This window comes from Silurus aristotelis (genome assembly GCF_946808225.1).
Source record: "Silurus aristotelis genome assembly, chromosome: 11".
NCBI lineage: Eukaryota > Metazoa > Chordata > Actinopteri > Siluriformes > Siluridae > Silurus > Silurus aristotelis.
In genome coordinates, this window is record NC_139584.1 from 23,572,464 (window position 1) to 23,593,867 (window position 21,404).

Here is a 21,404-nt window from a genome sequence, read left to right on the forward strand (position 1 = left end):
GGGTATTAGTGCATTGTGGTTTTCCTGGGGATTTAAAATTAAGGCAAATGTTGGTTTTTGTGCAAATACTACAAAAAAGAAAATGCTAAAGTAAAAATGGTTCAAGAATAAGTTCAATAACTGAGCTTGTCCATCTTTTCTTGAAAAGCCCACCTTGTAAAAGTCCTCGTGTTTCTGTGACCAAATCAATTTCTTCTCCTCAGTCAGCTTTTGTAGTTTTAAACTATTAAACTATTTGAGAGCACTGACTAGTGCACTTTCTAAACATCCAATCAAAGGATGTGAAAATTGCCAATGCTTTTGGATGCCTGCTAGATGGCCATAGTGACTCCAGCTCACAATCTGATTAGTTAAAGCAACAGCTTAAAGCAACATGAATTGTAAGCTACAGGGCACTGCAGTGTTAACGATGAAGGGCTTACGGCAGACACCTTCGGCCCCTTTGTACACAAGTATTAAAACGCACTATTTGACATAAAACTCGTGTATCGCTTTATGAAATATCGAATTTGTTGGTAAAAACAATTAACTTCTTGGGTGGTGATAATTAGAACATACCAAAGTGTCAATCATGTACTACAGCAATTTACATTCATTACTTTATGAATTATTAAATTAATTAATTTATATATTTGTGTAATAGCTATAACACAAATACAAATGTGCATTTTGAAATAATTTCCAGTCCAAGTTCATTTCCTTTTTTTAAATATATTTTTTATTATAAGGAATAAATATGTATTTATTGGCAAACTGCTGTGGTATAAGATTAATTAAACACTAGAATGCAAAAAAACCCATAAAATTTCAGTTTCCTTGCGTTATTATTCAAATCATCTTAGATACTCTTGACCAGAATTGCCTCGCACACCCAAGTGCTTTCCCAATTCTGTTTTAAAAAAAAAAAAAGCAAAAGGGTGGGCATCATGGGAAGGAAATATCCGGGACTAGGGAGTATAAAACACACTGTAGCTTTAAACATACCAGATTGATCACTTATCACTTACTTAGAGCTGCCTCAAATCAAGTATTGCACAACGCACCAGCATTCTTTGGTTGATGGCATGACTACTGGGTCTGTCGAATTTTGGAAACACGTAGAAAAGCTATAAAAACATGCAATAATTGGACAGTGAATGACTAGAAAAAAGTTCTGAGGACTGATGAGTCCAAACTTGAGATTTTTGGCTTTAATAGAAGAACTAAAGAAAAGAGATGGAAAAGATAAGATGTTTCCAGACTGCCTCACACCCAGTGAAAAATGGAGGTGGAAGCTTAATCGTTTGGGGTTGTTTTGTAGCAGGGAAAGTTGAACATGTGTTCTGGCTACCATTATATTCTTCAACAGCATGTAATACCGTCTGCACTGCGGCGAATTAAAACCAACTTCACCATTTAACAAGACAATGAACTGAATGTACATCCAAACTCTGTAAGCGTTAGAGGGCAAGCTGGAGTGTTATGCATCATGGAATGACCTGGCCAGTCACCTGGCCTAAATCATACTGAACCGCTCTGAGATAAACTGGAACAAGAACTGAAATAAATCCTCAACTAGCAAAGAACATCTGAAGCACAGCAAAATATTTCAGCTAAATATTTGGAGAAACGAACTGTCCGGATGCCAAGAGCATGTAAAGCTGTTATTGACGCTAAGGGAGGATTTTTTTTTTATTAAAATAAAATGTAACATTAGTGCATTTATATATATATTAGTTTTAATTAAAATCTTTATACCATTAACTACCTATTTGTTGCATATGAACAAATGGAACATGCATGCGTCTCTTAAAAATGATAAAAGATCAGGTGTGTCCAAACACCTAGTTTTTTGACAGGAACTATATAAAATTACTGCGTTTTTGAAGAAAGAAAAATACTTTAGCAAGTTAAACTTGATGGTGTATAAAAACATATAACATAAAAACGCTGCAAATCTTCACAAATGATTTGACACCCATTAGTTATGCAACTTTAGTTATTTTCTAATTAAAAAGAACCAGTCCAAAGAGTTTAGACCTGTATATTTTTTGAAAAAGTTTTTTTTTTTTTCTTTTGACAGGACACTGAGGTCATTCGTTTCTTTGAAATGAATATAAAAAAAAAAAAAAAAAAAAAAAAAAAAAAAAAAAAAGAATATTACTTGCTTGTTTTTAGTCTCTGGCAGATAAATATGTATTTCTAAAACCACAACATATATATACGTCATCTTGGTACTATTCCATGCATTATATACAAAAACAAAAAGAATTCTCATTGCCAGAGAGAAAAAAATAATAAACGTCTTCAAATAGACATGCGTTCATTTTTAATGAAATTACATGTAGTATAAATCTAATTAAACATGATATCACAACGGCAATTTAAAAACAGTCTGGAGTGGGGTTTTTAAACCCAAATATTTAGGTAGGCGTTTATACAGTACATATACATTTCCGGTATGTATTAAATTCATCTCGTTCTGTTTAAAGTTCACCCTGAAAAGGGGTCAATAGATGTATGTTTCACTTTCATATAATATTCATAAGTGCATGATTTTTTTGTACTTTGAGTACTTTTCACAGAAGACAGTTGTCATGATTTTCATATGGCAGAAAAACCCGCTGGGCCACAAACGGCTTGTTCATAACCAATAAATTAAAAACATAATGGTATACTAAACTGTGTGAAACCTTCTTACCTGCTGGTACAATGGAGCTTGTTATGTTGTTAACAGCAGTCACCAGTCAGAATTCTAAAAAGTGAACTTAATATAAAAATTGTATGGACTATAATGAAAACGAATGAAACTGATATATATATAATATATAATGAGGAATCATTCATATAGAAACAACTGAACAGGCAGAAGGACAGGAGAAATATTATAGCAGTAACTGATGAAAACTGTGATGTCTAGGATGAATGCATCTTCATCCATTTATATGCTGATTGTCTGAACAGCAGAGGTGTTTTATTGTTTTGTTTTTCAAGGTCATAGCAATTATAGATTCAGAGCTCACATATACCAGGTATATGAATAACCTAGCTTAAGCCCAAACTGCAACTTTAATGTAAAAAAAAATTCATTAAGGGATTACCACTTACATTGCAATTTAATGCAGTGATAGGCTTAATGCACATCTAGGAAACGAATCCTCGAAGTAAAAGTGCCTGTTTATAACAGCCTTCTTTATATAAATGTAGGAATATTGAAAGCAAAAAAAAAAAAAAATTCACCCAGGAACCCTGGCCCACAGACAGAGCAACTGTTTTGCATAAGAATTCACGATGAGGTCCTTTAAACAGCTCGTTAAGAAGGAGTCAAACCCTTAATACACATCTTACATAAAACAAAAGGCGTGCATATGGTGCGTATTTTTTTTCCCTTAGCCATTAAGTTTCTGACTGGAAAACAAGTGCTTAAATGAAGCTGATTAGCTCAACAGCTCAATATTAAGTTTAAAAAGTTCCATGGTGCATCACTCTTTGAGAACTAAAATGCAAACCATATTAAGTAACATTCAGTCAAACGGTATCACTCTTACGGCTCTTTGTTAGGAAAATGAAATGCTTGACAGAAAAAAATCAAAGAAACTGATGGTCCTAACTTTTTGCATTGCTCTGCAATGAAGGCAAGTGATGACGGGAGATAGAATTTCAGTCTGCACCTGTAGCTCAAAACAGGCTGCTCTGGAGTCACGCCGTAGGGCCACTGATTTGGCTGTTGTAGTCAGCGGTCTCCATTTTGAGGATGTACGGGATAATGCTGTCGATGGGAACGTTTCCGATAAGCCCCGTGAAGAAGAGTTCTTCCGTTATGCTTGAGCTCATCAGACGCAGTGCTGGCAGACGCATCAGGGTTCGCGCCAGTCTGCCATTCCAATCAGAAGAAGCAATTAAAACAGGGAAAAGATGAGGAGCTGTGAGGTGAGCGAGATGTAGATCAATGTACAGACCTGTAAGTGTCATCGGGATAAGTCTTCTGGACATAATCCTGCAGCTCCATTTGCGCTTTCTCCTGGAACTTCTCGATCTGACTGCTGCTGTTCAAGCCTGGATGGTCTTATAAATTGAAGAAGGAGATTAAACTTTGTGTTTTTCTTGCTTACGTGACAAGCATTTGTATTAGTCTTATTAACTTCATGATAGAAAAAGGTAAAGCTGGTGAGTCAATTTCTTATATATATACACATACATATGTATTTAAAAACACATATACTTAAGAATTTACAGCCGTTGCCATGACACTCAAATATCAGGGGAGAAGAGCCTTAATCCGGGAGGTAACCAAGAACCCGATGGTCACTCTGAAAGAGCTCCAGAGTTTCTCTGTGGAGGGAGGAGAATGTTCCAGAAGAACAACAATATCTGAAGCACTCCACCAATCATGCCTGTATGGTTTGCCTTCTGAAGTTTGCCAAAGGCACCTGAAGGATTCACAGACCATGAGAAACAAAGATTGAACCCTTTGGCCTGAATGCCAAGCATCAAGAAAACCAGGCATGGCTCATCACTTGGCTATTATGTTTTTTTGCGGCAGGAACTCTGGACATCAGACTGGGGTGATGGTTCATCTTCCAACAGGACAACACCCCTAAGCACACAGCCAGGATAACAAAGGAGTGGCCACTGGACAACTCTGGGAATATCCTTGAGTGGCCCAGACAGAATCCGATTGAACATCTCTGGAGAGATCTGAAACTAGCTGTGCATCGACACTCCCCATCAAACCTGATGGAGCTTGAGAGGTTCTACAAAAAAAAATAAAAAATTGGAAGAAACCCAAAGCCCCAAAATAGGTGTGCCAAGCTTGTAGCATCAAACAAAAAGACTTGAGACTATAATTAGTGCCAAAGGTACTGCAACAAAGTACTGAGCAAAGGCTGTGAATACTTATGTTCATGTGATTTCTTTTAATACATTTTAAAAAATTTCAAACAAACTTCTTTTATGTTGTCATTATTAGGTATTGTTTGTAGAATTTTAAGGAAAATAATGAATTTAATCCATTTTGGAATAAGGCTGTAACATAAACTGTGGAAAAGGTGAAACACAATACTTTCCAGATATACTGTGTACACACACACACACACACACACACACACACACACACACACACACACACACACACACACACACACACACACACACACACACACACACACACACACACACACACACACACACAGATCATCATTCATTAACAGCATTAACTTCTCAGCAGTTTGAGCTACAGGAGCTCGTCTGTTGTATCGGACCACACAAGCAGCGTTCTCTCCCCATGTGCATCAATGAGCCTCGGCCGCCTATGACCCTGTTGCCGTTTTTACCACTGGTCCTTCCTTGGACCATTTTTGATAGATACTGACCACTGCAGCCCAACAGCCCACAAGAGCTGCAGTTTTGGAGATGCTCTGACCCAGTCGTCTAGACATCACAATTGGCCCTTGTTAAACTTTCAAATCCTTACGCTTTCCTATTTTTCCTGCTTCTTACACATCAACTTTGAGGACAAAATGTTAACTTGCTGCCTGATAATATCCCACCCAACAGCAGGTGCAATAATAAAGAGATAATCAGTGTTAATCACCGGTCATATTGTTATAATGTCATAATGTTATGCCATTTTGCTGCTTACTGTCATAGTTGAATTCTTTCTGAACAATTAGCAAGATCAAAAATGTGTAATTCCCTGGCCTGCGTAGGAAGAGTGTTGAGAAAGTGTGTTCACCTGGACTGAAAAGGACGATGGCTTTCAGGTAGGCGTACTCGTAGCCGTCCGTCTCGAGCTTGGCCATGCTGTTACAAAACTCCTGCAGCTTCCAAATGTGCTCCATCACCAACTTCACTCGTTCACCAGAGAGCTTGTCTTTAAGTAATAAAGCTAAGATTAATTACTGGAACAATAAGGACTTTCAAATGTAAAAAAATGACTAAACTGTAACAACTGTTTTTACATTTTAAACCACACGCTGCTACTCCTCTTTGTGGCAGTATAAAGGTGACATACCCTCCTGTATGCTGCCCTGCAGATGGTTGACAATGGCAGCCAGGATAGTGGAGAGACTCATGACCTGAGCACACTGCGCCAGACCGAGTGTGAACAGCTCGTTCCAACACGCCCGCACCAGAGACGTGTTACACTCCTGCCTGCAACACACAAATGCAAATATGTAGATGATATAGGCACAATTATTGGCCAGTCATATGTGGTTCTTCCCCACATTGTTGCCGCCCAGTTGGAGGCACACGATTGTATAGGATGTTTTTGGAAGCGGTAGCATTAAATATTTCCCTCACTTTAATTAGGAGAACTAAACAGTTCCAGCATGATAATGTTTCTGTGCACAATGGTTTACATAGGATTTAGTCAAAGATCTTAAGTGGCCTATGATAGATCTCTGACCTCAACCGTATTGAACACCTCTGGGATGAATTGGAACGCTGACTGAATGCCAGGTCTCCTCACCCTACATTAGCACCTGACTTTACTAACACCCTTTTGGCTGAATGAGCACTAATGTCCACACCACACTCAAATACACTTCACAAAAACACTCAAACCACACTCCACAATGAAATGTATATTAAAACGTGCCCTGTACTAACCACTGCAATCAAAACACTTCATATGGACTTTAATACCAAGTCTGAACAATGCAAAAACGCACAAGTGTCTCTCACCCAAGTGCTAGGAAGGCTGGGATGGAGCGCGCCCAGTGCATGGAGAGAAACAGCAGACGAGACGCAGACTCGCAAATATAATGGACATTCAGATACTCAGGCATCGGACTGGGCATTGTGAGCTATAGAGGAAAGGACACAAAGATAGAGATTCGTATACTCTTCCTTTCTGAAATAGTTAGGCAGGTTTATACTTGCATGCTTTTTTTTTTATTTATTTCCCCCCATTAAACCATTAGGGTTTTTTTTTATTTGGTTTTACTGTTATTGTATGGATAGTGTTGCTTGGATACCACTTAGTGCCTTTTTTTTTTTTTCAAATTAGCTTTATATGGATGAAATATGCAAGACAATATGCAAGAAATCACAATGCTACAACACTCGAATAATGTCAGTTTGGTTCTTGTTGTTTCAGCCCAAGGTTGATGTGCAAGTTGAGGCTGGGGCAGTGCTGCTGTAAGCGGAAAATAGAAGAGAGATATAGAAAAGGTGGAGGACTTTAAGACAGGTGAAGTCTTGTGATCGATAATTCCTGTCTGTACAAGTCATCTAAATTCGGTGCCAATACCCTCCTAACTGTCGAACACTACTGCTAACCTGTGGACAGGTAATTTGGGTGTGCCTCTACATTCCCTCCTGTAGTATTTCTCTGTTATGAACCTATTAAGAATCCGGTGTAATAAACACATAACACACGGCAGTGACGTTTCACTTGTGTGTAGAGACGTACCTTAAAGTTGACGTGGGTGTCCGTGAGCAGAGGACCCTCCACTTCTATAAGAGGCGTGACCTGATCTCTGCTGATGACCTGTATGGTTGCTCCGCCCACACACTCCGCCTCCGAGAGGCTCTGCCCCTCTCCCTCATCATTAGGATTTAACGCTTTGGCCAGAGTGTCAAAGGCACTGTGTGCACACATACACACTTATTTCAGTGCAAACATTTCCATAATGTATGCTTTAACAATAAACATTCTCTCCTTCTCTCTCTCACACACACACACACACACCCTTTAACCCACTGGTTCCCAACCCCCACTAGGGGTCGCTAAAGATTTTTGATGGGTCGCCTAACGGACTCGTTTTTTTTTTTACAACCATACAGTCGTAACTTTAAAAAAAAAGATGCAGCAAAGAGAAAATATGGCAAAATGCCAGAGAAAAGATATAAATTAATGCGCTAAAAAGATAATTACTTATTTGGACAGTTATCTTGAATTCGGTTTTAATGAATCAATAGACAAGGTGAGGATTGAGTGTGTAATCTGTGGTGGGAGACTAATGAATAAAAGCATGAAGCCCTGCAAACTAAGAAGCTTGTAGAGAACAAAAACACCCATACACTCCTAAGGAAAACAAATGTCATCCTATAATATAAGAGATGCTTTGACTAGAGCTGGAAATAAAAAAAGGCAGATGTCGGTTGCATCCTCCGAGTGTGTTCTCCTAATTGCCCAATCTAAAAATACACACACCATTAAGGAAACCCTGGTCAAACCAGCATGTGTAAAAATATTGTGTGGGGCACAGATGGCTTAAAAACTAAAAATGGAACCTCTCTCCAATAATACACTAAAAGAAAGAATCGACAGAACGGCAAATGATGTTGAAAACACGTTGGTTGAAAAATTAAAGATGCACCCATTTTCTATCCAACTTGACGAAACCTCTACTGTGGCAGATAAAGCAGTCTTTATTGCATACATGCAGTACACTGAAGACACCGAAATAAAGCAGGACTTACTTTTGTTAACGAATTTGCCTACAACAACACGAGGAGAGGATATTTTCCACGCAATTGACACACTTCATCACATCACATTCTCTATAATAATTTAGAAATTCATGCTGCACAGATGGAGCTGCTTCAATGACGGGGGAAAATAAAGGTTTAAATGCCCGTTTGACGGAAAAGGCTCTCTTTTGTTTCACTGTATAAAGAGAGCAGATGCAAATGTGCAATAATGCAAGGAAATTATAAATGCATTTGTGCAGAAAGTCGACTTCAGGAAAAAATAAACTGATAAAACGTAACCTACAATATTTCTATCACTTCTCAAACAGACTGGGGGAAATGTACCTAAATCCTTGAGCATAGAGTTCACACATCACATGGAACAGCTACAGGAGGAGATGAAATCACGATTTTCGGATGTCGCCAAATGCCTACGGGCAACCATCTCTGGTCAAAATAAAGGCACGCAACAATGACTTTCCTCTGGCTGTCATGAAAATCATGCCTAATATCCACTCTCTAGCCCTAGATATGCAGGCCCAGAGTTCACATTAACAATTAAACAAGGGCTTAATTCAATCAGGAATACACGAATAAGCTTGGGAAAAAACATGCATAAATTAAAGTACGCAAAAAGTCATTATGCAATAGTTATTGTTATGTTTTAACTATTGGGGAAAAAATGCAATAATACATTCAATCTCTGATTAAACAATATTCATATTAATAGATTTTAATTTGCTCTTGTTGTTTGTTCTTCTTTTATGTGTCTGCTAGTGTGAATTAGGGTGTGTGTGTGTGTGTGTGTGTGTGTGTGTGTTTGATTTTTAAAAGATTTTCAGTGGTAAAGTAGGGGTAAAAAAAATAAAAGAGGTTGAACCACTGCTTTAACCCACATTTTCTCAGTAGGATTTCTTTTTTTTTTTCTTTTTTTTTTTTTTTTTTAAACACAGATGCCTTCTCTCTCTCTTTTTGTCTTCCTCTCTCCCACTCTCTCCCACTCTCTCCCACTCTCTCCCTCCCTCACACACACACTCACACACACACTCACACACACACTCACTCACACACTCACTCACACACTCACTCACACACTCACTCACACACTCACTCACACACTCACTCACACACTCACTCACACACTCACTCACACACTCACTCACACACTCACTCACACACTCACTCACTCACACACTCACTCACTCACACACTCACTCACTCACACACTCACTCACTCACACACTCACTCACACACTCACTCACACACTCACTCACACACTCACTCACACACACTCACATACACTCACATACACTCACATACACTCACATACACTCACATACACTCACACACTCACACAAAAGTCAGTACCGTGTGATTTCACTGGCAGACTCCTCCTGCTGGCTGACTGAAATGTCCCCGTCCCCATTACTGAGTGAATCGCCAAGACTGGCTAATGATGTAACCACGTTGGCCAATGTACCCAAATCCCCATGAGCGGTCTCTGCCTAAAGGTCAAATCAAATCAGGTTTATTAATTCACACATTATGTAAATGAACCCAAGATCAGACTATCTTAATTAGACCTGGCTAAACAATACATTGGTTTCCATGATGACAGGTACATAAAAATGGCTATTTGTTAAAAAATGGTATCCAAAAAGATATTACCTTGGTGTCTGTCGCTAAGAGTAATGTGCCATCGGCTTGAATGACGGGCTGCTGGATGTTCACCAGCATCCCAGGATCCAATAATCCAGAGCTATAGAAAAGATATACAATTTAAACAGTCAGGATACAGGGTTTCTGCAGGTTTTACCAAGTCAAATTCAAGAATTTTTAAAGACCCTTTTAAAACCATTAAGTATGAAATTTAAAACCTATATCACAAAATTAAAAACACACACAAATACTATGTGAGCAACTCGCCTCAACCAAGCCGGAAATTCATCTTTTTTCAAAAATCGCTAAACTTGCACTTCCCCATAGTTGAAAAATAATATAGTTTTTTACGTCAATGGTAAAATCCAAGAGAGATTTACACCAATACCAGAAAGCGGATTGGCTGTTGCATGTTGGTCTCATTGTCTCATTTGTAGTTGTAATACAGCGAATTATAGTTGGACTAGCAAAAAGAAAGAACACCACCACCGCGGAAGGAAACAAACAAAAAAACGAATGCTGCGGGAGCATTTTACTGAGCATTATGGCTAGCGTTACATGAACATCTGAAAATTAAAACCTGTTTAAAATGATTAAAGACCTAGAAGAATTTAAGAATTTTTGACTTTTTTAGGCTTTTTAAGACCCTGCGGAAAACTTAGGATAGAAGAAATTAAAAAAAATAGATAAGTCTCAAAATTCTTGGCACTGTGGTACCAGTGGTAATACATAAAGGATCATAATATATGGTTTATATTTGGGATTTAGAGACAGTATTATGCAAAAAAAAGGGGGTATTTTAGGGTTTAGAAGTCTAAAATACCCCCTAAAGTGTGTGGTACCGTGTGCCGTCTTTGTCTGTGATGAAAGTTGGGGTTGCTATTAGGGGACTCCGCAAATCTTTTCGGATGTAGATCTTCTCAGTTGAGGCAGCACAATTAGCAGGTTTTTCTCTGGGCAGGTCTAATGGCTTCCTCTCACTCTGCACAGCTACAATGCCACACATAAACACAAAGCCAGGTCAACATGATCTCACACACATGATTACACACACACACACAAATGCAAAAAATATGGGCCTTCAGGTAACGTTCATCAACCATTAGAAATGGGAAACAATATGTGATTGTTGCAGCGGAAGTGTGAATTTGGAATGGAAGGGGGAGATGAAGGAAATGAGTGGTTAGGATCACACACCTGTGTGTGGTTTTACTAATGAGTGTTCTCTCCCACAGTGATTAGCAAAGAGGATAAAACATCCAAAGAAGAGTGTGTAAATGTGAAAATAAAAGCACTGAAAAGTTAAACTAGCCAATGGAGAAAAAAGAATTAAGCCGGGTTTTGGCACTAGCTTTAGGAGCTCATTAACTCGAGAGGAAGAAATGGAATTTTTATCCATCAAAAACAATTGCTTTAATTTTGCCACTGGTTGGTTTCTGATCACACTGCAGTGTAATTAACTATTAAATAACAATACTAACATGGAATATCTAATGGTTTTCTCTTCCTGCCACCCCTCCCCCTCTCTATCAATTTTTCTGTGCATCCTTTTATGGTCACAATTTACCCATCTTCTAATGGTTGCTTAAAGTATAATAATGCTCAAACTTTCCAGTCATCGAATCTGAATTCAACAGAACACCTTTTGGGATGTGGTTGAACCTCCCATTCACCACATTTAAAAAGAATGTTTTCAACAACCTTTCCAAAAAAGAAGTGAAGAGTTAATTTTTTATATCCATATATGCCTAGCTTTATCGCAATAAAGTTAATTGGATTCAGTGAAGGTTTTAGTGAATGGGGAAAGAAAAATCAAATGAAAGTATGAATGCGTAAAGAAAAAACATCCACCCACACTCCATCTTCATGCCCATCTCAAGGCACTTTCTGAGGCGGCAGAACTGACAGCGGTTGCGGTGGTGCTTGTTGACTACGCAGTCTTGGTTGCTGCGGCAACTGTAGGTCAAACTTTTCCTGACACTTCGCTTGAAGAAACCCTTGCAACCCTCACAGCTTACAGCTCCATAGTGCCTCCCTAAACACACACACACACACACACACACACAGTTCATGGCGAGTTAGCAAACTTGCAAGAGCAAGCGAGTTGTTCATGTACAGTTGTATGCGTTTTTACCTGAGGCTTTGTCTCCACACACAACGCAGTACTCTACAGGCTGCGGTCGGCCCACCTCCCCTCCTTTACCCAGAATCCTCTCCACCGAGACTGCATCTGTGACGAACTGCACCAGCAAACAAAGGAAAAGTTACAGTATAAGCTGGTTTAAACTAGTTATTATAATCAGACAACCTTGGACGAGATATTTGTGTAATGGATTACTGTATGAGCACGGTCATGACGGAAAGATAGTGGTGCTCACAATACATATGTAGCAGTATCGCACACACTGCTACAGTCCACTGCTGTCTCATATAGACAACTAACAAACATCTTTGTTTGTTTGATATAAATGCTTAAAAAACATGTATTTTATACACTCTCCGCTGTACATATTTACGTGTATGTACCTGTATTCGACCAGGTACCAGGCTGTCAGTCGTAGTGAAGATGAGCTGTTTAGTGCTGGGGCTGTTGGGGGATGCCAGGATGACTTTGCCCGTTGGAGTTCCATCATGAGAAGCCAGGATAAACTGCTGTTTGGGGACGCTGGCCGGATCCACAGCTGTCACAATCTGGATCTTCTGCCCCGTCTGCTGATCCGTCACAATCTGAGCATGTGGATCAGAAGAATGATTAGAATAAAGAACTCCTCGGTGCTATTGCAATTAGTGCTATAATGTACAACAGAGCTCGATCACGGGAAAAGTAAACTGAGAAATCACAGCTATTTAATGATTTCATCTGCATTTACTTGTAACATGTAATAATATATAAAACATCTAGGCATCGATAAAAATAGCAATATTTGTAAAGAACAAATAAGCATTATAGATTATTAAAATGCTTTGCATTTGGATAATAAACGATCATTGCTGTCATAACAATAATATATAATAAACTATCATTACTGTCTTCACAGACTTACTCACTGTAACTCAACAGTTACTGAACAGACCAATAATGTTTTGATTGAGAGCTAAATTCCAGTGCGGCAATGTATTAATAAGCTCTTGTTTGCAAAGGAGGTTGTACCTCAGTTACATTCTCTAAACCAGAGATGCCCTATGTAGGGTCCATGAGCCAAAGTTGGCCCATGATGACTTTTGATTTGGCCCACAATGTCATTTATGAGAAAAAAAAAAAAAAAACGCATATATAAATACGTCTTCATTCATAAATTTGCTCTAAACATTCAGCGAAAACTAACTCTACAGTCAAAGGCCATAGATTCAACTTAAGTTTGTGAAGGCCTAGCTACATAAAATTGTAATAGTAGTGACAGCCTAGTGGTAAAGACACTTGACTTCTAACTGGAAAGGTCACAAGTTTAAATCCTAGCACCACTAATATTAAAAAAAAGACCTTGAACACTACTTGGTAAAATAAACAAGATGAATGCAAGTCGCTCTGGCTAAATCCATCCGCCAAATGATGCTGTAAATGATAATGGTTACATTTTCATGCTTAAACCGATGTGATTAGTTTATGACTATTCATAAGACAATTGGAAGCCATTATAATTTGTGTCCAAAAGACACCTTGTGTCATCACTTTAGTATTTGCAATATTCTTGATTGTACCTTCTAGCAAATGACAGCTAGTTCTAATCCCAACTATAAAAACAAATGAATCATTAAAATTTTTATGATTTATTCAGGGTAAAGTATGTTTCCAAAGACGAATTGAATGAATGCAGTAAATGTTGTCGCTTCGAATGCGACACGTTCTCCTGTACATTCCCTTGTTAATGATCGTGACCTTTACTTGCGCCGCAGGCTTTATAGCTTCGCATTTGAAGCACGTTCCTGTGACTTTTTTCCGTCCCTAGTCATACCTCTACACCTCTTCTGAACAGAGGAGGCATAAGTGTATTTGCAATTCAGTTTGCATCATATGCTTTTTTTCTAAGTCTTGCTGTTACTTCATTATTTAGAAAAGCAATGAAATAAAAGACCACTGGTCTCCCTTCAGGTAAACAATTTACATAAATGCATGCAATTGGCCACAATAAAGGAAAGTTGGAGTCACTGAACAACAGATACAGACAACAACAAAAAAAAATACAGTAGCTAAGATGCAGAATATTCAAAAACGTGTTATTTCATTGACGTAAAAACACTTCTTTAACCTATTCCAGCACTTTACTACCATATCTCTGACATCATCCATTTCCACCTTCGTTCCACCCATAACTGAAAAACGATTTATTTATTTCATAATCTTACCTTATAAATGTGACATGTGCATGTGTGGGTTATAAAAGTCATGTACCTGTATTCTCTGTGGCGTGGTGACAGAGGAGTCAGTGGAGATGATCTGAATGTGCTGTGGAGAAGCACTCATCACCGGGCTGTCTGTAGGAGATGCCTGCGTCTGAAAAGCGCACGGACACACTTAGACATTTAAAATCAAAACGTGCATATCACACACATGGAGCAAATAACAGAATGGGGGCAAGATGTCCTCTCGTTAAACTCGTCCTTTGCGGGTCAAGTGCCGTGTTGCCATGGAGATGGGTCGTGCAATACAAAGAGCCACAAAGAGACGAGTAAATACACACTAGTGACTATCACATAAAGTAGAAGAATTTTTATTATATATATATATATATATATATATATATATATATATATATATATATATATATATATATATATATATATATATATATATATATATATATATATATATACACACACACACAGTGAGGAAAATAAGTATTTGAACACCCTGCTATTTTGCAAGTTCTCCCACTTAGAAATCATGGAGGGGTCTGAAATTGTCATCGTAGGTGCATGTCCACTGTGAGAGACATAATCTAAAAAAAGAAATCCAGAAATCACAATGTATGATTTTTTAACTATTTATTTGTATGATACAGCTGCAAATAAGTATTTGAACACCTGAGAAAGTCAATGGTAATATTTGGAACAGTAGCCTTTGTTTGCAATTACAGAGGTCAAACGTTTCCTGTAGTTTTTCACCAGGTTTGCACACACTGCAGGAGGGATTTTGGCCCACTCCTCCACACAGATCTTCTCTAGATCAGTCAGGTTTCTGGCCTGTCGCTGAGAAACACGGAGTTTGAGCCCCCTCCAAAGAGTCTCTATTGGGTTTAGGTCTGGAGACTGGCTAGGCCACGCCAGAACCTTGATATGCTTCTTACAGAGCCACTCCTTGGTTATTCTGGCTGTGTGCTTCGGGTCATTGTCATGTTGGAAGACCCAGCCTCGACCCATCTTCAATGCTCTAACTGAGGGAAGGAGGTTGTTCCCCAAAATCTCGCAATACATGGCCCCGGTCATCCACTCCTTAATACAGTGCAGTCACCCTGTCCCATGTGCAGAAAAACACCCCCAAAGCATGATGCTGCCACCCCCATGCTTCACAGTAGGGATGGTGTTCTTGGGATGGTACTCATCATTCTTCTTCCTCCAAACACGTTTAGAGGAATTATGACCCCCAAAAGTTCTATTTCGGTCTCATCTGACCACATGACTTTCTCCCATGACTCCTCTGGATCATCCAAATGGTCATTGGCAAACTTAAGACGTGCCTGGACATGTGCTGGTTTAAGCAGGGGAACCTTCCGTGCCATGCATGATTTCAAACCATGACGTCTTAGTGTATTACCAACAGTAACCTTGGAAACGGTGGGCCCAGCTCTTTTCAGGTCATTGACCAGCTCCTCCCGTGTAGTTCTGGGCTGATTTATCACCTTCCTTAGGATCATTAAGACCCCACGAGGTGAGATCTTGCATGGAGCCCTTGTCCGAGGGGGATTGACAGTCATGTTTAGCTTCTTACATTTTCTAATGATTGCTCCAACAGTGGACCTTTTTTCACCAAGCTGCTTGGCAATTTCCCCGTAGCCCTTTCCAGCCTTGTGGAGGTTCACAATTTTGTCTCTAGTGTCTTTGGACAGCTCTTTGGTCTTGGCCATGTTAGTAGTTGGATTCTTACTGATTGTATGGGGTGGACAGGTGTCTTTATGCAGCTAACGACCTCAAACAGGTGCATCTAATTTAGGATAATAAATGTAGTGGAGGTGGACATTTTAAAGGCAGACTAACAGGTCTTTGAGGGTCAGAATTCTAGCTGATAGACAGGTGTTCAAATACTTATTTGCAGCTGTATCATACAAATAAATAGTAAAAAAAAAATAGATTATGTCTCTCACAGTGAACATGCACGTACGATGACAATTTCAGACCCCTCCATGATTTCTAAGTGGGAGAACTTGCAAAATAGCAGGGTGTTCAAATACTTCTTTTCCTCACTGTATATATATACACATACACACACACAGACATATATATGTGTGTTTTTCAAATTTATGAAATCATATATTAAAAGCTAAATAGTCAGATGCCAGACATGGTATCATTGGCTTCTGGTGTGTGGCTTGTTTATGTTAGCTTCTTTTCTAACTTTTACCCGGAAACAAGCATGATTTCTCAGAGACAAATGTCTGAAAGAGAAAATAAGTGAGCAAAGCAGATCATGTGTCTGGTTAATCCAACAGGCCCATCTGCTCTTAAACACTAACATCTCTCCTACCATTACAAATATAATATAAATATCTAAAGCAAATGGAAATTTTTACCTGAATCTTTGTTCATAGCGTATAACAGTCATACATTAGGACTGGGATCCTACTGAAAAGTTACAGGAACACTCTTATCCAAGTGGGAGCATGTGGTGAGAAAGTCCAGGTTCAGTAACGGGTTAGATGGATCACTTTTTGAGGGAATTTCTCAAATGTCATTCATTAAAAACACACTTTCTGCTGAAGGGGGTTGGAATTAGACAAACATTCTGCCTGAATAAACAGGACAGGTCAGACTTTCTGCTAAAGGAAAAGGGATGGTCAAACATTCTGTGGGATGATGACGAGATCATTTTTGCAGGACTGAGAAGGATTCATGTAACTTCTTGCTTGAGCAAACACACTTGATCAAACCACACCTGGGATGGATTAAACTTTCTCCTAAAATGGGTGGGACTGATGAAACTTTCTAATGAAACTAATTAAATTAGCCCTGGATAGGGGGAGATTTCACAATTTGTTTGAGAGAAAAAGAGGGATTATAGAAACATATTCGGTAGAGGGTGCAGTATTGATCAAATCCTATATTAGAATGGAAAGGATTGGTCACATGTTCTGCTGGGGGGGGGGGGGGGGGGTTGGGGGGGGGGGTTGTATTTGTTATACATTCTCCTGGAGTGGGAAAATTCTTCTAGAGCATGAGGATAAAGGTCAACTTGTTTCTTTTTCCGAAAACGTTTTCAACTCAATCATAACATATAATCATCAAACATTGGATAAATCCATTTCAAGAAATAAGAAGGGACAAAATTCTACAGTGTGAACAGAGGCTTGTGTCTCACTCCATATTGCCCTCAGATTTACAGAAAGGTCACTCACCTTGGCTACCTGCTCAGTGGTCACTATCTGCTGAGCCAGCATAGCCAGGTTGGTTGTCATGCTGATATGAGGTCATTAGCAGTGTCTTACTTGAGCAATGCCACTGCTGCATCTGTTATAACCAGCTGGACCTGAGCAGCCCAGGAACAACACAACAGACCACAATGTAAAAAAACAACACACTGAAATTATACAGCTATGCTCACAAACACTTAACGAAGCATCTGACATGAGTATGAGTGAGTATGCACACTTTATACAATAACTATTAACTATTATTAATACACTGTCAAAAGCACACAGTCTTTAATCATTTGTGAGGCACATGCATGTTCCTATTGTTTATATACAACAAACTAGGTAAAAGGCACAGGAATTAGTGAATACGTGTAAGAAAGTAGTCCAAATTTGACATTTCTGGCTCTAACAGAAGAACTTATGTAAGAAGAAGTACAGGAGAGAAGATGTTAGCAGACTGACTTACACCCACAGTCAAACATGGAGGTGGAAGCTTAATGTTTGAAGTAGTTTTGGAGCAGGGAAGATTGGAGACTTATACTGGGTGAAATAAATACTGAAGCAACATGACTACGAGTCCATTAATCTGGACTGTGGCTCACTGGAACCAAGATCACCATATAACAAACAGTCTACTGGAGTGTTATCCATCACTGCCTGCCCAGTATTTAAATCTAAATCATATTGAACAGGGTCAGGGTTTTTTTTTTGCACGGGCTTGAAAAGCAATATCCAATTAGTGAAGAGCACCTTTTTAAGGATTTCGAAGAGACATGGAAAAATGATTCTACCTGAATATTTAAAAAAAAAAAAAAAAAACTAACTATCTGGATGGCAAGAATGTGTAAAGCTGTACTTCATGATAAGGGATGATTTTTTTTTATTATTAAAAATAGTTAAATTTCTGTACATTTATATATTTATTTGGTTAAAGTAAACCATTGTAGTTTATCTATTAATATAAAATTATTATTAACACTAAAAAGTGGCAATGTTGCAGACATGAAGCCAAAGGCAAGGCAAAAGAATAAACAGAATGCTTACATACCGATCATTATTAATTCATCCATGCAGTTAATGCTTGATTTCGATATACAACTATGGGATACTACTGTAGCAGCCTGACACACCACATTCTGTTCTCCTGCTCTGCCCTGTGTCCCAGTTTAGTATCATTTTGCACATTTACAGGCAGTGTACTGCTGTCAAGGGCACCATGACCTCCAGGTCACACTGATTTATTTCACATCGATATCCTGTTACTGTAAGATACAGGACATTATTTTGAAGGTAGAGTGCATAGTTGTCAAAGGGGGAGTGGTAGCTCTATGGTTAAGGTTCTGATTACTGATCAGAAGGTCAGGGGTTCAAACCCCAACATTGCCAAACTGCTTCATGCCTGATCCTGCTCTGGCTCTGATTCCAGCCTTCAAAAATCTCTGGGATATGTGTAGAAAAAGAATTTCACTGTGCTGTAAAGTATTTAAGTAAATGTACATTGTTAATGTAATTAATTAATTCAAATTTTACTGAATATCAAAGATATAAGCACCTTTTCTTTTCTGCTCAACTACATTTATGATTCAACATATGTCGTTTTTAACTCCACTCCATTTACAGCTTACAATCAGTCAGTCGGCTCTGAATATTTGGTTTTTCTTAAAAAAATACTGTCATTTTATTTGTTAATTGATGATGCCAATTTCAAAGGTTGCTTTACTACTTTATCTTTTTTTTTTACCTGTTTGTTTTATTCTGGCATGTTGATGTTGGTTAATACAGTGCAGGAAATAAAACCTCACTGTTTTTGGCTTTTCACTAACGTGTCTTGGTTTTGAGGACTAGTGCATCTTTGAGCCTATGTTCAAAATGAGTCAAATATTCAAGTACTGTTTAATTCAGATACTCGAAGATTTTTACTCAAGTCATGTTGAAATTGGTGACTTGTAACTTGTAATGGAGTTTATTTTGCAGTAAGGTATCGATGCTTTACTCAGGTATGATTTTCAGGTACTTTTTACATCTCTGCTGTAATGGATATGTGATTCTTACTGAAAGGCACGGTGTATTACAGTAAGGCTGCAGTACATTATGTTGAAGGCACAGGTCAGTGTTTTTTTTTCTTTTTAGAGGAGAAATCACATTGTCTCAGGAGAACACTTCATTCGTTAAAAATACAGCACACTCCGATGTCCCTGTAACACTTCTGCAGGGTGAACAAAATAATAAAAAGCGATGTATTGTATATATATATATATATATATATATATATATATATATATATATATATATATATATATATATAATGAACATTATTCATCTGTCCTGATGAGGTGATGCTCCTGCTCTTAAATGCTGCATCTTTTCTGAGTTATTGAACCTGAAATGATGTTGCAGAGCATCTCGTACAACACTTGTACTTGCATTAATTGTTTTCACTAGGTGTTGTTTGATTGTATTTTGACTCGGTCTACACTTTCACAACAAAGAACCTGTAGAAATCTTTAAACTACTTCCAGGGGTCACAAAATGGAGAATCTGGCAGAATGCCAATATTAAGGACACTTAGGAAATACATGCATTTTCTTGAAATCAATTTAAACCGTATGTTTTTGATAGACAGCAGATGCTTTATGCAGTATGCAGTCGAATTACATACAGATGTGTGTATCCTTTATATGTGCATATTCATATCAGGCCAAAATGAAACACCCAGAATCCCGAGATGGCAAAGGTAAAAGGGTCGCCTATATTCCCACACCCATATTGCGACAAATCCCGCCCCCTGCAAAATGATTGGTCACTCATATCCTAACATCCACGCTCGGATTGGCTACCAGACCGTCCAATCGGTAGATAGCATGTCATAACCAATAGAATTGCAGAAATCTGAGTTTGCCGAAATACAGGTAGGAAGAAAAAAAAAGATAAAGAGTCACTTTCAGCAGCAGAGCAATAGAAGCAATTGAGTTAGCTGACTAGCTAACAGGCTAATTTTCAGTCCTCTTTGTCGCGCGCATTTTTTTTCCCCCCGGGGTAGGAATTTCCAGCTCTAGTCCCGCTCGAGTGCTGTAAAAGCGGTCGTTTATCGGTCGGCGGATGATAAATGCGCGTTTGTGACAGCACGGCACGGCCCGCCGTGAAGCCTCTGAGCCGGGGCTCCTTCCCGGATCGGAGAATCGAGAGAAACGCGGTTTTAATTTAGCCTATTTTAAACACAGTCCGCGGGCGTGGGAGTAAAAAAAAAACAAGAATCCGACTTACCTCCGCCGCTGGTAGAAGTCGTTTGTACGGTCTTTACTGTTAATACTTAGGATTTGTTATTGTTTTTCTCCTGTGAAAGGTCAGAGTTCGTGACCCCGGCCTGCTGGGAGTTTTTTTTCCTCTTCCTCCGTGTCGCGCGCGCGCTCGCTGGCTCTGCCCCCCTTCTCTTTTTTTCCTCCTTCTCCCGCTCGCGCGCACCAGCCACGACGGTCGGGCGTTGCTAACGTCATCGCGACCGCCTCCTCGAGCGTGCGCTTATTGGTGGATTTCCGACCACGTGTCGCTCATTACCGCCTTCATGTGCACTGCACGGAAATGGTGCCCTTGGTGCTCTCATTAAATGTTACCACACTAATAGGTACATGCAACAAAAGCACAATTAAACGTGTGAAATTCACTTTTACTTTTACCTGATTAGCTACGAAAACCAGACCAAGCAACTCAAACTGGTAGTCAGACTGACCATCTCTACCAACTGGTCCAACATCTCTGCACTAATGAATAAATGTATGAGT

General features: G+C 38.9%; 1 protein-coding gene across 2 annotated transcripts; it reads right to left on the reverse strand.

Annotated features, from left to right (window-relative positions):
- Positions 1 to 2,147: 2,147 nt before the first annotated feature.
- On the reverse strand, positions 2,148 to 21,185 carry nr2c2 (nuclear receptor subfamily 2, group C, member 2). 2 transcript variants are annotated; one of them, XM_083554496.1, is made up of 15 exons: positions 20,890 to 21,183; positions 17,608 to 17,738; positions 14,451 to 14,552; positions 12,587 to 12,787; positions 12,195 to 12,300; positions 11,916 to 12,095; positions 10,903 to 11,050; positions 10,070 to 10,160; positions 9,770 to 9,906; positions 7,397 to 7,571; positions 6,667 to 6,788; positions 5,993 to 6,132; positions 5,714 to 5,851; positions 3,939 to 4,044; positions 2,148 to 3,853 (listed from the first exon to the last, which is right to left on the reverse strand). In XM_083554496.1, exons 2-15 carry the CDS (start codon positions 17,665 to 17,667, stop codon positions 3,679 to 3,681), a joined length of 1,881 nt encoding a protein of 626 aa, XP_083410622.1. In that variant the 5' UTR covers positions 17,668 to 17,738; positions 20,890 to 21,183; the 3' UTR covers positions 2,148 to 3,678. The 2 variants fall into 2 exon arrangements, with proteins under 2 accessions (XP_083410622.1, XP_083410623.1); XM_083554497.1 differs by lacking the exons at positions 2,148 to 3,853; positions 3,939 to 4,044 and adding an exon at positions 4,904 to 5,409 and having other exon boundaries at positions 20,890 to 21,185.
- Between the last annotated feature and the right edge of the window lie 219 nt (positions 21,186 to 21,404).

Bases quoted from the DNA above. Each gene is read 5' to 3' on its own strand.
- nr2c2 (XM_083554496.1), bottom strand. From the start codon at position 17,667: ATGACAACCAACCTGGCTATGCTGGCTCAGCAGATAGTGACCACTGAG. The intron at 10,161-10,902 runs GTACCACACACT...TCTTTTCTATAG, and splicing joins ACAGACAAAGACGGCACACG to CTCTGGATTATTGGATCCTG. The intron at 5,852-5,992 runs GTATGTCACCTT...TATTACTTAAAG, and splicing joins GCAGGGCAGCATACAGGAGG to ACAAGCTCTCTGGTGAACGA.